The following is a 14,171-nucleotide window of genomic DNA, read 5'->3' as shown; positions in this document are numbered from 1 at the left end:
GGTTATTACACTTGGGGCTATTTAGTTTGGAAAAACGAAGACTAAGGGGTGATCTTATGTTAATGTATAAATATATGAGGGGACAGTACAAAGACCTTTCTGATGATCTTTTTAATCATAGACCTGAAACCGGGACAAGGGGGCATCCTCTGCGTTTGGAGGAAAAAAGGTTTAAGCATAATAACAGACACGGATTCTTTACTGTAAGAGCAGTGAGACTATGGAACTCTCTGCCGTATGATGTTGTAATGAGTGATTCATTACTTAAATTTAAGAGGGGACTGGATACCTTTCTGGAAAAGTATAATGTTACAGGGTATATACACTAGATTCCTTGATAGGGCGTTGATCCAGGGAACTAGTCTGATTGCCGTATGTGGAGTCGGGAAGGAATTTTTTTCCCCAATGTGGTGCTTACTCTTTGCCACATGGTTTTTTTTTGCCTTCCTCTGGATCAACATGTTAGGGCATGTTAGGTTAGGCTATGGGTTGAACTAGATGGACTTATAGTCTTCCTTCAACCTTAATAACTATGTAACTATGTAACTATGTAAGATGCAGTAAAAATTTAGATACACAGGCGGTGTAGCCAGCTTCACAGGCGGGCTACTCCGCTGACGTGCAGACACTGCTCCTAGGCCTAAAACGATTTACTGGGTTAGAAGCAGAAAAATTTAGATACACAGGCGGTGTACTTAGCTTCACAGGTGGGCTTCTCCGCTGACTTGCAGACACTGCTCCTAGGCCCAAAACGATTTACTGAGTTAGATGCAGTAAAAATTTAGATACACAGGCGGTGTAGCTTCACAGGTGGGCTATTCCGCTGACGTGCAGACATTGCTACTAAGCCCAAAACGATTTACTGGGTTAGATGCAGTAAAAATTTAGATACACAGGCGGTGTAGCTAGCTTCACAGGCGGGCTACTCCGCTGACGTGCAGACACTGCTACTAAGCCCAAAACGATTTACTGGGTTAGATGCAGTAAAAATTTAGATACACAGGCGGTGTAGCTAGCTTCACAGGCGTGCTACTCAGATGACTACCAGACAATTCTTCTAGCTCAAAAGGATTGGCTGAGCTAGATTACACCAAATGCTGTGACAAACACTTGCACAGCTCTGGCACAGACCTGCCTGGCAGAAAGTGCAATGAACTGCTGTAACCTACCCTGAAAAGGGCTGATATGACAACTAGTCCCCACTCCCTAAACCTATCTCTCTCTGTCTAACAGAAATTTTTTCTCGCTAAAAACACTTTTAAACTGTATAGCGCCCACAGCAGCAGTGGTGCCATCTAACACTAAGCTGCAGCAGTGAGGAAATGGTGGCAATGGAGAAAATGGCTGGTTCTTATAGGGCAAGGACATGTGACATACACAGCCAATGACATATGCCCTTGCTTGTGTGCATCACATGCACATTGCTGTGTGTGTGTGCACTGCTGATAGGCTGAGAGACTGCACCGCCCCACTGTAAATGCGGGAAAGAAAAAAAATGGAGATCGGCATGACCGCGTATCGCCAAGACTGGGTCTTTTCCGTAAGCAATCTTCCGCTCCCACTACCCTACCACATAAAACATACCCTCGCCAATTATTGAAATTAAAACAAAACACATTCATTTCTTTGGATAAATTGGCCACAGCGGCCATTTTATTGACAAACAATTACATGAATAACAACATGTATACAATTGCATATGTAAAAAACCTTGAGGGGAGGGTTCTTGGAGCTAAAAAATCTGGCTCACAACAGGCATAAAGCCACCACAAAAATTTAAACCAAAACACTTTTTTACCCTCAGCCGTAACCACCAGCTCGAGGGCACCATGTAACCCGTTTCGGGCAAACAAACCCCAAAGCTCCCGAGGTACACACCCCATCCAGAGCCCTTAAACAAAAGCCAGATCAACCCCATAAACATCATCATCAACTCCAAGAACCCCCCCCCACCAACCCACCACTGTGACAATGCTAAAAAAACTTCACGTCCCAGACTGGACACGAAACAGGAAACCAAAAACCTTACAACACCCCCTCCCCCCATAGGTTAAGCCCCAACCAACACAAAAAAAAAGGGAGGGTGGGCTTCTCACTTCCTCTGACTCTGCAGCACTGATGTCTTCCCGCACATTTTCCCCTAGCCCGCCTCTTTGTCCCACAAAACGCCCCCCCCTTCATAACCCCACCAATCCCGGTACACTACTTATTTTCTTTTAAACTCCAAACTCGCCTTTCGGCAACGCAGTCATGTGGGGGCTTCCATCCAGCTTCGCCCATTACAGCCCCCCCACTTTATTTCAGCACAGATCTATCCCCCGCCCCCCCCCCCTTACCCAATATACACTGAAACAGTCTATTAACATTGAGAAACGTTTTAATGTGAAAATCAAGTTAGGCTTTTGGTGAACGAACAGTTATCGAACAGAAACTCGAACAGCCAAATTGTTCGACTTCGTCAAACGACTCGAACACCGCCCAAAACAGCTTGAATTTGAAATTGGTGAACAGTTCAACTCGGACACCGCTCATCTCTAGTTACAAAGTCTTATGCAATGCTAGACAGGATGGGCAATTTATTCTTAAGGTACCGTCACACTGAGCAACTTTAGAACGATAACGATAGCGATCCGTGACGTTGCAGCGTCCTGGATAGCGATATCGTTATGTTTGACACGCAGCAGCGATCTGGATCCTGCTGTGACATCGCTGGTCGGAGCTGAAAGTGTGTAACTTTATTTCGTCGCTGGATCACCCGCTGACATCACTGAATCGACGTGTATGACGCCAATCCAGCGATGTCTTTACTTGTAACCAGGGTAACCCGATGTTTACCCTGGTTACCATTGTAAATGTAAAAAAAAAAAAAACACTACATACTTACATTCCGGTGTCTGTCGCATCCCCCGGCATCAGCTTCCCTGCACTGTGTCAGCGCCGGCCGGCCGTAAAGCAAAGCACAGCGGTGACGGCACCGCTCTGCTTTACAGCCGGCGCTTACACAGTGCAGGGAGGCTGGGGCCGGGGGACGCGACAGACACCGGAATGTAAGTATGTAGTGTTTTTTTTTTTTTACATTCACAATGGTAACCAGGGTAAACATCAGGTTACTAAGCGCGGCCCTGCGCATAGTAACCCGATGTTTACCCTGGTTACCCGGGGACTTTGGCATCGTTGGTCGCTGGAGAGCTGTCTGTGTGACAGCTCTCCAGCGACCAAACAGCGACGCTGCAGCGATCGGCATCGTTGTCTATATCGCTGCAGCGTCGCTTAATGTGACGGTACCTTTAGCTTGATGCAAGCTGGCTATGGTAATATTTCATTCCTTGATATTAGTGACTTATAAATCAACCACTTTACATAGGGTCTTAAGGCCAATTAACACAATCCGATAATTTGGGAACGAACTGAGGAATGGTCCTAACATAGTTTAACTACCCCATAAATTTTACATACAAGTTCTATCTATGGTTTTACCGGATATAGAACTCCTACCTATTATAGTCTATGGAGCTATTCACATGTCCACGTATTTTTGCAGACTTTATGGCCCGCTAATATCTTGGTCAAATTCAACTTCAATGTAAGTCTATGGGTTTATGGAAAAATCAGACAGCATCTAGAATCACTTGGATGCCATCCGTGTGCTGTACTTTTCTCACAGACTATTTGATAGAAAAAGCTTGAGAAACCTCCATTTCATCCTTCTTTGCATGAAGAATAATACACTATTTTTTCAGTAATGAAGCAACAAATTACTAATAAGTAAAGGTAAAGATAGCCTATTATAAAGACCTACATGTCCTTGGGAACAGTGTGTGAGTGATGGCAGCGCTAACCGATTCCCTTTAACCCCTTAGCGACCGCCGATACGCCTTTTAACGGCGGCCGCTAAGGGTACTTAAACCACAGCGCCGTTAATTAACGGCGCTGTGGAAAAAGTCCATAGCGCCCCCCAGAGGCCGATTTTCTCCGGGGTCTCGGCTGCCGAGGGTAGCCGAGACCCCAGAGAACATGATTCGGGGGGTTTTTAACCCACCCCGCATTTGCGATCGCCGGTAATTAACCGTTTACCGGCGATCGCAAAAAAAAAAAAAAAAAAAAAAAGCGATCTCTTTTTAATTTCTCTGTCCTCCGATGTGATCGCACATCGGAGGACAGAGAAAAGGGGTCCCAGGTGGCCCCCCAATACTCACCTAGCTCCCCCGATGCTCCTCGTGTCTCCCGGTGGGCGCCGCCATCTTCAAAATGGCGGGCGCATGCGCAGTGCGCCCGCCGGCCGGCACCGGGAGAATCTTTGGGGTCTCGGCTGCCGGGGGTAGCCGAGACCCCAAAGAGCACGATCGGGGTTGGTATTACCGACCCCTGTTTTGCGATCGCCGGTAATTAACTGTTTACCGGCGACCGCAAAAAAAAAAAAAAAGTAAAGTGTAATTCTCTGTCCTCTGATGTGATCGCACATCAGAGGACAGAGAAATAGGGGGATTCGGGGACCCTAGCATACTCACCTAGGTCCCTGGATCCTCTTGCTGCTCCTCCTGGCCGCCGGCAGCAGAACATGGCGGACGCATGCCCAGTGCGCCCGCCATCTGTCTCCATCTGCCGGCCGGCAGGAGAACAGCAGTTGGAGCTAAAATTAGGGTTAGGGGTAGGGTTAGGGGTAGGGTTAGGGGTAGGGGTAGGGTTAGGGGTAGGGTTAGGGTTAGGGTTAGGGGTAGGGTTAGGGGTAGGGTTAGGGGTAGGGTTAGGGTTAGGGGTAGGGTTAGGGTTAGGTTAGGGTTAGGTTAGGGGTAGGGTTAGGGGTAGGGTTAGGGGTAGGGTTAGGTTAGGGTTAGGTTAGGGGTAGGGTTAGGGTTAGGGGTAGGGTTAGGTTAGGGTTAGGGGTAGGGTTAGGGGTAGGGGTAGGGTTAGGTTAGGGGTAGGGCTAGGGTTAGGGCTAGGGTTGGGGCTAAATTTAGGGTTAGGGTTGGGGCTAAATTTAGGGTTAGGGTTGGGGCTAAATTTAGGGTTAGGGTTGGGGCTAAACTTAGGGTTAGGCTTCTTTCACACTTACGTCGGTACGGGGCCGTCACAATGCGTCGGCCCGACATACCGACGCACGTTGTGAAAATTGTGCACAACGTGGGCAGCAGCTGTAGTTTTTCAACACATCCGCTGCCCAATCTATGTCCTGGGGAGGAGGGGGCGGAGTTACGGCCACGCATGCGCGGTCAGAAATGGCGGATGCGACGTACAAAAAAACGTTTCATTGAACGTTTTTTTGTGCCGACGCTCCGCCAAAACACAACTGATCCAGTGCACGATGGACGCGACGTGTGGCCATCCGTCACGATCCGTCGGCAATACAAGTCTATGGGCAAAAAACGCATCCTGCGGGCACATTTGCAGGATCCGTTTCTTGTCCAAAACGACGGATTGCGACGGAATGCCAAACGACGCAAGTGTGAAAGTAGCCCTAGGGCTAGGGTTAGGGTTGGGGCTAAAGTTAGGGCTAGGGTTGGGGCTAAAGTTAGGGTTAGAGCTGGGATTAGGGTTAGGGTTTGGATTAGGGTTCGTATTAGGGTTAGGGTTGGCATTAGGGTTACGCTTGGGATTAGGGTTAGGTTTGGGATTAGGGTTAAGGTTAGGGTTGTGATTAGGGGTGTATTGGGATTAGGGTTAGGTTTGAGGTTAGGGTTGAGATTAGGATTAGGGGTGTGTTGGATTTAGGGTTTTGATTAGGGTTATGGTTAGGGTTGACATTAGGGTTGTTTTGGGGTAAGGGTTGTGATTATGGTTAGGGTTAGTGATTAGGATTATGGATGAGGTTGGGATTAGGGTTAGGGGTGTGTTGGGGTTAGGGTTGGAGCTAGAATTGGGGGGTTTCCACTGTTTAGGTACATCAGGGGGTCTCCAAACACGACAGCCAATTTTGCGCTCAAAAAGTCAAATGGTGCTCCCTCCCTTCTGAGCTCTGCCGTGCGCCCAAACAGTGGGTTACCCCCACATATGGGGCATCAGCGTACTCGGGATAAATTGGACAACAACTTCTGGGGTCCAATTTCTCTTGTTACCCTTGTGAAAATAAAAACTTGGGGGCTACAATATCTTTTTTGTGAAAAAAAAAAAAAATTATTTTCACGACTCTGCATTCTAAACTTCTGTGAAGCACTTGGGCATTCAAAGTTCTCACCACACATCTAGATAAGTTCCTTGGGGGGTCTAGTTTCCAAAATGGGGTCACTTGTGGGGGGTTACTACAGTTTAGGTACATCAGGGGCTCTGCAATCGCAACATAATGCCCACAGACCATTCTATCAAAGTCTGCATTCCAAAAAGGCGCTCCTTTCCTTCCGAGCTCTGCCGTGCGCCCAAACAGTGGTTTACCCCCAAATATGGCACATCAGCGTACTCGGGATAAATTGGACAACAACTATTGCAGTCCAATTTCTCCTGTTACCCTTGTGAAAATAAAAACTTGGGGGCTACAATATCTTTTTTGTGGAAAAAAAATATTTTTTATTTTCACGACTCTGCATTCTAAACTTCTGTGAAGCACTTGGGCATTCAAAGTTCTCACCACACATCTAGATAAGTTCCTTGGGGGGTCTAGTTTCCAAAATGGGGTCACTTGTGGAGGGTTTCTACTGGTTAGGTACATCAGGGGCTCTGCAAACGCAACATAATACCCGCAGACCATTCTATCAAAGTCTGCATTCCAAAACGGCGCTCCTTCCTTCCGAGCTCTTCCGTGCGCCCAAACAGTGGTTTACCCCCACATATGGGGTACCAGCATACTCAGGACAAATTGGACAACAACTTTTGGGGTCCAATTTCTCTTGTTACCCTTGTGAAAATAAAAATTTGGTGGCTAAAAAATCTTTTTTGTGGAAAAAAAAAATATTTTTTATTTTCACGGCTCTGCATTATAAACTTCTGTGAAGCACTTGGGCATTCAAGGTTCTCACCACACATCTAGATAAGTTCCATGGGGGGTCTAGTTTCCAAAATGGGGTCACATGTGGGGGATTTCTACTGTTTAGGCACATCAGGGGCTCTCCAAACGCGACATGGCGTCCGATCTCAATTCCAGCCAATTCTACATTGAAAAAGTAAAACGGCACTCTTTCTCTTCCAAGCTCTGCGGTGCGCCCAAACAGTGGTTTACCCCAACATATTGGGTATCGACGTACTCAGGAGAAATTGCACAACAACTTTAGTGGTCTAATTTCTCCTGTTACCCTTGTGAAAATAAAAATTTGTGGGCAAAAAGATCATTTTTGTAGAAAAAATGCAAATTTTTTTTTTCACGGCTCTACGTTATAAACTTCTGTGAAGCACATGGGGGTTCAAAGTGCTCGCCACACATCTAGATAAGTTCCTTAAGGGGTCTAGTTTCCAAAATGGTGTCACTTGTGGGGAGTTTCCACTGTTTAGGTACATCAGGGGCTCTCTAAATGTGACATGGTGTCCGATCTCAATTCCAGCCAATTCTGCATTGAAAAAGTCAAACGGCGCTCCTTCACTTCTAAGTTCTGCGGTGCGCCCTAACAGTGGTTTACCCCCACATATGGGGTATTGGCGTATTCAGGAGAAATTGCATAACAAAATTTATGGTTACATTTCTGTTTTTACACTTGTGAAAATAAAAAAAATGGTTCTGAATTAAGATGTTTGCAAAAAAAGTTAAATGTTCATTTTTTCCTTCCACATTGTTTCAGTTCCTGTGAAGCACGTAAAGGGTTAATAAGCTTCTTGAATGTGGTTTTGAGAACCTTGAGGGGTGTAGTTTTTAGAATGGTGTCATACTTCATTATTTTCTATCATATAGACCCCTCAAAATGACTTCAAATGTGATGTGGTCCCTAAAAAAAAATGGTGTTGTAAAAATGAGAAATTGCTGGTCAACTTTTAACCCTTATAACTCCCTAACAAAAAAAAATTTTGTTTCCAAAATTGTGCTGATGTAAAGTAGACATGTGGAAAATGTTATTTATTAACTATTTTTCATGACATATCTCTCTGATTTAAGGGCATAAAAATACAAAGTTTGAAAATTGCAAAATTTTAAAAATTTTCGCCATATTTCCGTTTTTTTCATAAATAATCGCAAGTAATATCGAAGAAATGTTACCACTAACATGAAGTACAATATGTCACGAAAAAACAATCTCAGAATCAGCGGGATCCGTTGAAGCGTTCCAGAGTTATAACCTCATAAAGTGACAGTGGTCAGAATTGCAAAAATTGGCCTGGTCATTAAGTACCAAATTGGCTCAGTCACTAAGGGGTTAAAATGCATCATTATTGGCTGCATATTGTCCCATGTAAATAGTAGAGGTACGGCTGATAACATGATATTCTATGCACATAAAATAATCATACTAAGGGCTCCTTCTCACTTGCGAGAAATATGTCCGAGTCTCGCAGGGTAAAACTCTGGCGCCGGCACTCCAGAGCGGAGCGTGCAGCTCCATGTGTTGCTGTGCGGCTGCACGCTTCGCTATGGAGTGCCGGCACCAGAGGAGAGTTTAAGTATTAAAAGAATTAAGTAAATCAGGTGATGTGCATCTCTGTAATGAGGAGGGGTGTTGTCTAATGACATTAAAACCCTAGATAAGGTGTGCTTAATTATTAGGCAACTTCCTTTCCTTTGGCAAAATGGGTCAGAAGAGAGATTTGACTGGCTCTGAAAAGTCCAAAATTGTGAGATGTCTGGCAGAGGGATTCAGCAGTCTTGCAACTGCCAAACTTTTGAAGCGTGATCACACGTGAATCAAGCGCTTCATGGCAAATAGCCAAGAGGGTCGCAAGAAGCGTGTTTGGGAAAAAAAGCGCAAAATAACTGCCCATGAATTGAGGAAAATCAAGCGTGAAGCTGCAACGTTACTGGAGTAACAAAATGCACAAGGTGTGCGATACTCAGAGACATGGCCAAGGTAAGGAAGGCTGAAAAACGACCACCTTTGAACAAGAAACATAAGTTAAAACGTCAAGACTGGGCCAAGAAATATCTTAAGACTGACTTTTCAAAGGTTTTATGGACTGATGAAATGAGAGTGACTCTTAATGGGCCAGATGGATGGGCCAGAGGCTGGATCAGTAAAGGGCAGAGAGCTCCACTCCGACTCAGACGCCAGCAAGGTGAAGGTGGGCTACTGGTATGGGCTGGTATCATCAAAGATGAACTTGTGGGACCTTTTCGGGTTGAGGATGGAGTGAAGCTCAACTCTCAGACCTACTGCCAGTTTCTGGAAGACAACTTCTTCAAACAGTGGTACAGGAAGAAGTCGGTATCGTTCAAGAAAATCATGATTTTCATGCAGGACAATGCTCCATCACATGCCTCCAACTACTCCACAGCGTGGCTGGCCAGTAAAGGTCTCAAAGAAGAAAAAATAACGACATGGCCCCCTTGTTCACCTGATCTGAACCCCATAGAGAACCTGTGGACCCTCATAAAATGTGATATCTACAGGGAGGTAAAACAGTCCACCTCTCGGAACAGTGTCTGGGAGACTGTGATGGCTGCTGCACGCAATGTTGATCGTAAATAGATCAATCAACTGACAGAATCTATGGATGGAAGGCGGTTGAGTGTCATCATAAAGAAAGGTGGCTATATTGGTCACTGTTTTTTGGGCGTTTTGTTTTTGCATGTCAGAAATGTTTATTTCAAAATTTTTTGCAGTTATATTGGTTTACCTTCTGAAAATAAACAAGTGAGATGGGAATATATTTGGTTTTTATTAAGTTGCCTAATAATTCTGCACAGTAATAGTTACGTGCACAAACAGATATCCTCCTAAGATAGCCAAATCTAAAAAATCCCCACTCCAACTTCCAAAAATATTAAGCTTTGATATTTATGAGTCTTTTGGTTTGATTGAGTACATAGTTCTTGATCAATAATAAAAATAATTCTCTAAAATACAACTTGCCTAATAATTCTGCACACAGTGTAGTGTGAAGGTTTTTGTGGAGTCCATAATGCTGTGTAGAGGGCTGTATAGGGGCAAGTATAGTGTTTGGATGGCTGAGTGGGGGCCATTATACTGTTTGGAGGGCTAGTGGGGGTCATTATACAGTGTGGATGGTTGTGTTTGGGCTATCATACTGATTGGAGGGGTGTGGGGATCATTATACTCTATTGAGGCCCACAATACTTTATGGCGACCACAGTTTGGACATCATACTGTGTTGTTGTCACCATACTTTACGGGGGGGCATTGAGGGGGAGGGTGGAACAATAGGGTTATCCTACCATGTGTGTGGAGGGTACTACGGAAGAATTCACTGTGGGGTTATTAGACTATCTTTCAGGGGGGACACTAGTGTTAGCATCATACTTTTTGGGGGCAATGAAAGGGCAATCCAGGGTCTTCAGTATGAGAAAAATTACTTTGTAGGGGCTGCAAAGTTGTGAGATATGTTTTTCTGTGACCCCGCTGAATATTATCATTTTTTGGGGGAGGGGCCCGAATTAGAAGTTCTGCTATAGGGTTCCTTGATTTATATGTTTGCACCTGTATGATAGATTACAATGTGACAGTGTTTGCGTGGCACTGAGTGAAAGAAGAGAGCCAGGAAGAGCTGAAGAGGAAAGTATAAGCAAGACAGAACATAAGAATGATTAGAATTGTTAGTAATTGTGGATGACAGCGGCAGAAGAGACTTGTCTGTTTACTATCATCTGGGAAGAGAACATGAGACAAAATTAGACTATGATGAATACAGCAAAAAGGATGTTTCTGACAGTCCCAATAAAATGGACTTTGTATTCATCCTGGACGACCATAATTAGTAAAAATTCACATGCCTCTATACTAGGCCTCCTAAAATTTTGGAATATATTTGGCTGCATAAAATTATCCTTTACTCACATACTTACCAATATCTTAGGTAAATTCAGGACTGTTGGCAACTGAGCACTCACATAATTTGAAGTTCGTAATAAAAGAAATGTTACTTCCATGTCAAGAAGCAAAGGTACATCAACAGTACAATACAATTTTGCAAAACGATCTGGATAAGATGTCAGAATGGGCGAACACTTGGCAAATGAGGTTTAATGGCAGCACGGTGGCGCAGTGGTTAGCACTACAGCCTTGCAGCGCTGGGGTCCTGGGTTCTAATCCCACCCAGGACAACATCTGCAAAGAGTTTGTATGTTCTCTCCGTGTTTGCGTGGGTTTCCTCCGGGCACTCCGGTTTCCTCCCACATTCCAAAGACATACTGATAGGAATTCTAGATTGTGAGCCCAATCGGGGACAGTGATGATAATGTGTGCAAACTGTAAAGCGCTGCGGAATATGTTAGCGCTATATAAAAATAAAGATTATTATTATTATAATGTAGATACAGTGGGTACGGAAAGTATTCAGACCCCTTAAAATATTTCACTCTTCGTTTCATTGCAGCCATTTGGTAAGTTCAAAAAAGTTCATTTGGAATGCCCGCCAGGGCCTTGGGGTACTCGGTATCGGGTCCGATACTTAAAGGGGGATGTCACGGTGGCGGCGACCCGTTCCGTTGCCCTGAGCGCCAATGTTAAAGGAGAAGTCTTTAAAGGGGTTTTGAATAAAGTTTGTGTTCGTGACGCCACCTGTTGTTTTCGGTCAGAGGTGACCGACACCGCTTAAAGGGGTCTACTGGGGTGATAGTATGGCAGCTAAGATGGTATAACTTCCAACAGTTGAAGCTGGGTCCCCAGGGCTCACGGTGTGTAGATGGCGATGGTGGGTAGTGTAGAAAGAAATGGAGGACACAGGTTTGCAGTCTCTTTACCTGGTTTACTGAAGACTTCAGGCAGCCACAATCTGGGGCACCAAATCACAGGTTCAGGCAGGGTCCAGCCAGCTGGGAAGCGAGTTCAGAGTCCCCTTTACCAGGTGGAGTTAGAAGCCTTCCTACTAGCGCTGTGAAGTAGTCCCTTGCTGCCTGTGGCTACTGTCAAGTGTTGTGAATTCTGTGGCCGAGTTCACTTCTGTGGTCACAAGTGGTATTGCAGTCTCTGGGCTTCCTCCCTCAGGTGTTTTGGTGAGCTCGTTGGCTGCCTTGCTATTTAGCTCCACCTGTGTCTGTCTTCCTTGCTCCTTGTCAATGTTCCAGTGTTGGATCTGAGCTACTGCATCTTTCCTTGGGCCTGCTGCTCTGCTAGATAAGTGCTTCTAGTTTGTTTTCTGTTTTTTTTGTCCAGCTTGCTATTAACTTTTGCTGGAAGCTCTGAGAAGCAAAGGGGTGCACCGCCGTGCTGTTAGTTCGGCACGGTGGGTCTTTTTGCCCCTTTGCGTGGTTTTCGTTTTAGGGTTTTTTGTAGACTGCATAGTTCTCTTTGCTATCCTCGCTCTGTCTAGAATATCGGGCCTCACTTTGCTGAATCTATTTCATTCCTACGTTTGTCTTTTCATCTTGCTAACAGTCATTATATGTGGGGGGCTGCCTATTCCTTTGGGGTATTTCTCTGAGGTAAGTCAGGCTTGTATTTCTATCTTCAGGCTAGTCAGCTCCTCAGGCAGTGCCGAGTTGCATAGGTAGTTGATAGGCGCAATCCACTGCTGCTTATAGTTGTGTGAGGATAGATCAGGTACTGCAGTCTACAGAGATTCCACGTCTCAGAGCTCGTCCTATTGTTTTTGGTTATTGCCAGATCTCTGTATGTGCGCTGATTACTGCACGCTGTGTTGCCTGATTGCCAGCCATAACAGTCAAGGTCCCACTTGACAGAAGCCACAGGCAGCAAGGGACTACACCACTGTTCTCTCTGTCCTCCTTAAATGTGGGACACTGACCCGTATGACAGGTGGCTTGAGCCTTTTTACAGGGTCTCAATCATGACCAGGGCTCTATGCACCCATGTGTCTCCAGGTGTTAGGGTGGACAGGTGATGTGTAGTCCAGCTGTCCTGCTGGTTTCTGCTGCGAGTCTTGGAGTCCCTCACAAACTTGGTCTTTTGGCTACCGGTGTTGGCGCCCTTTGAGGAGGTAGCTTAGTCGCTGCTATAATCCCCAGGTCTCACTATCCTGTGCTTCGCTCTCCTGCACGCTCACTACAATCTGTTCTTCTTTCTGTGTTATCTCTATCCAGGAGCTGCAGCACCCTCTTGGCTGCATGGCCCCCTCAGTCTTTCTGACTCTCGTTGTCTGACTGCTCTCTTCTCTGTCCTTCTGACAGACTGACTGACCTCACTTTCCCTCCAGACCAGAATATATATAGGGAGCCACCCCCAAGCTGGATCAGAGCTCCTCCTTCTGGCCTGGAGTGTGAACATGTTGTATGCTTGTGGTTACCTGATAAAGAAGATCCTCCTTTACTTTCAAGCGTGACATCACTCTCCCCATGAGGAAAGCAATGCCACTGTGACAACCAGGACCCTGGGGTGTCACACATTTTTTTCTCATTAATATACACTCTGCACCACATCTTGAATGAAAAAAATAACAGAAATGTAGAAATTTTTCCAAATTTATTAAAAAAGGAAAACTGAAATATCACAAGGTCATAAATATTCAGACCCTTTGCTCAGTATTGAGTAGAAGCACCCTTTTGAGCTAGTACAGCCATGAGTCTTCTAGGGAATGATGCAGCAAGTTTTTTACACCTGGATTTGGGGATCCTCTGGCATTCTTCCTTGCAGATCCTCTCCAGTTCTGTCAGGTTGGATGGTGAACGTTGGTGGACAGCCATTTTCAGGTCTCTCCAGAGATGCTCAATTGGGTTTAGGTCAGGGCTCTGGCTGGGCCAGTCAAGAATGGTCACAGAGTTGTATTGAAGCCACTCCTTTGTTATTTTAGCTGTGTGCTTAGGGTCATTGTCTTGTTGGAAGGTGAACCTTCGACCAAGTATGAGGACCAGAGAACTCTGGAAGAGGTTTTCATCCAGGATATTTCCGTACTTGGCCGCATTCATGTTTCCTTCAATAGCAACTAGTCGTCCTGTCCCTGCAACTGAAAATCACCCCATAGTATGATGCTGTCACCACCATGTTTCACTGTTGGGATTGTATTGGGCATGTGATGAGCAGTGCCTGGTTTTCTCCATACATACTGCTTAGAATTATCACCAAAAAGGTCTATCTTCATCTCATCAGACCAGAGAATCTTATTTCTCATAGTATGGGAGTCCTTCATGTGTTTTTTAGCAAACTCTATGCCAGCTTTCATATGTCTTGCACTTAGGAGAAGCTTCCGTC

The 14,171-nt window shown here is 45.3% G+C and overlaps 1 protein-coding gene across 1 annotated transcript in view; it reads right to left on the bottom strand.

Moving 5' to 3' along the window:
• LOC138666732 (uncharacterized) overlaps positions 1-13,888 on the bottom strand; it is a 59,566-nt gene extending 45,678 nt beyond the window's left edge. The window contains exon 1 of the mRNA XM_069754914.1: positions 13,812-13,888. Coding sequence (XP_069611015.1) covers positions 13,812-13,888 — 77 coding nt within the window. The remainder of the gene's footprint in view (positions 1-13,811) is intronic.
• Between the last annotated feature and the right edge of the window lie 283 nt (positions 13,889-14,171).

The sequence above is a fragment of the Ranitomeya imitator genome, chromosome 2, assembly GCF_032444005.1.
Source record: "Ranitomeya imitator isolate aRanImi1 chromosome 2, aRanImi1.pri, whole genome shotgun sequence".
NCBI classification, from domain to species: Eukaryota; Metazoa; Chordata; class Amphibia; order Anura; family Dendrobatidae; genus Ranitomeya; species Ranitomeya imitator.
The sequence above is the reverse complement of the archived record's forward strand: the minus strand, read 5'-3'. Positions and strand labels throughout refer to the sequence as shown.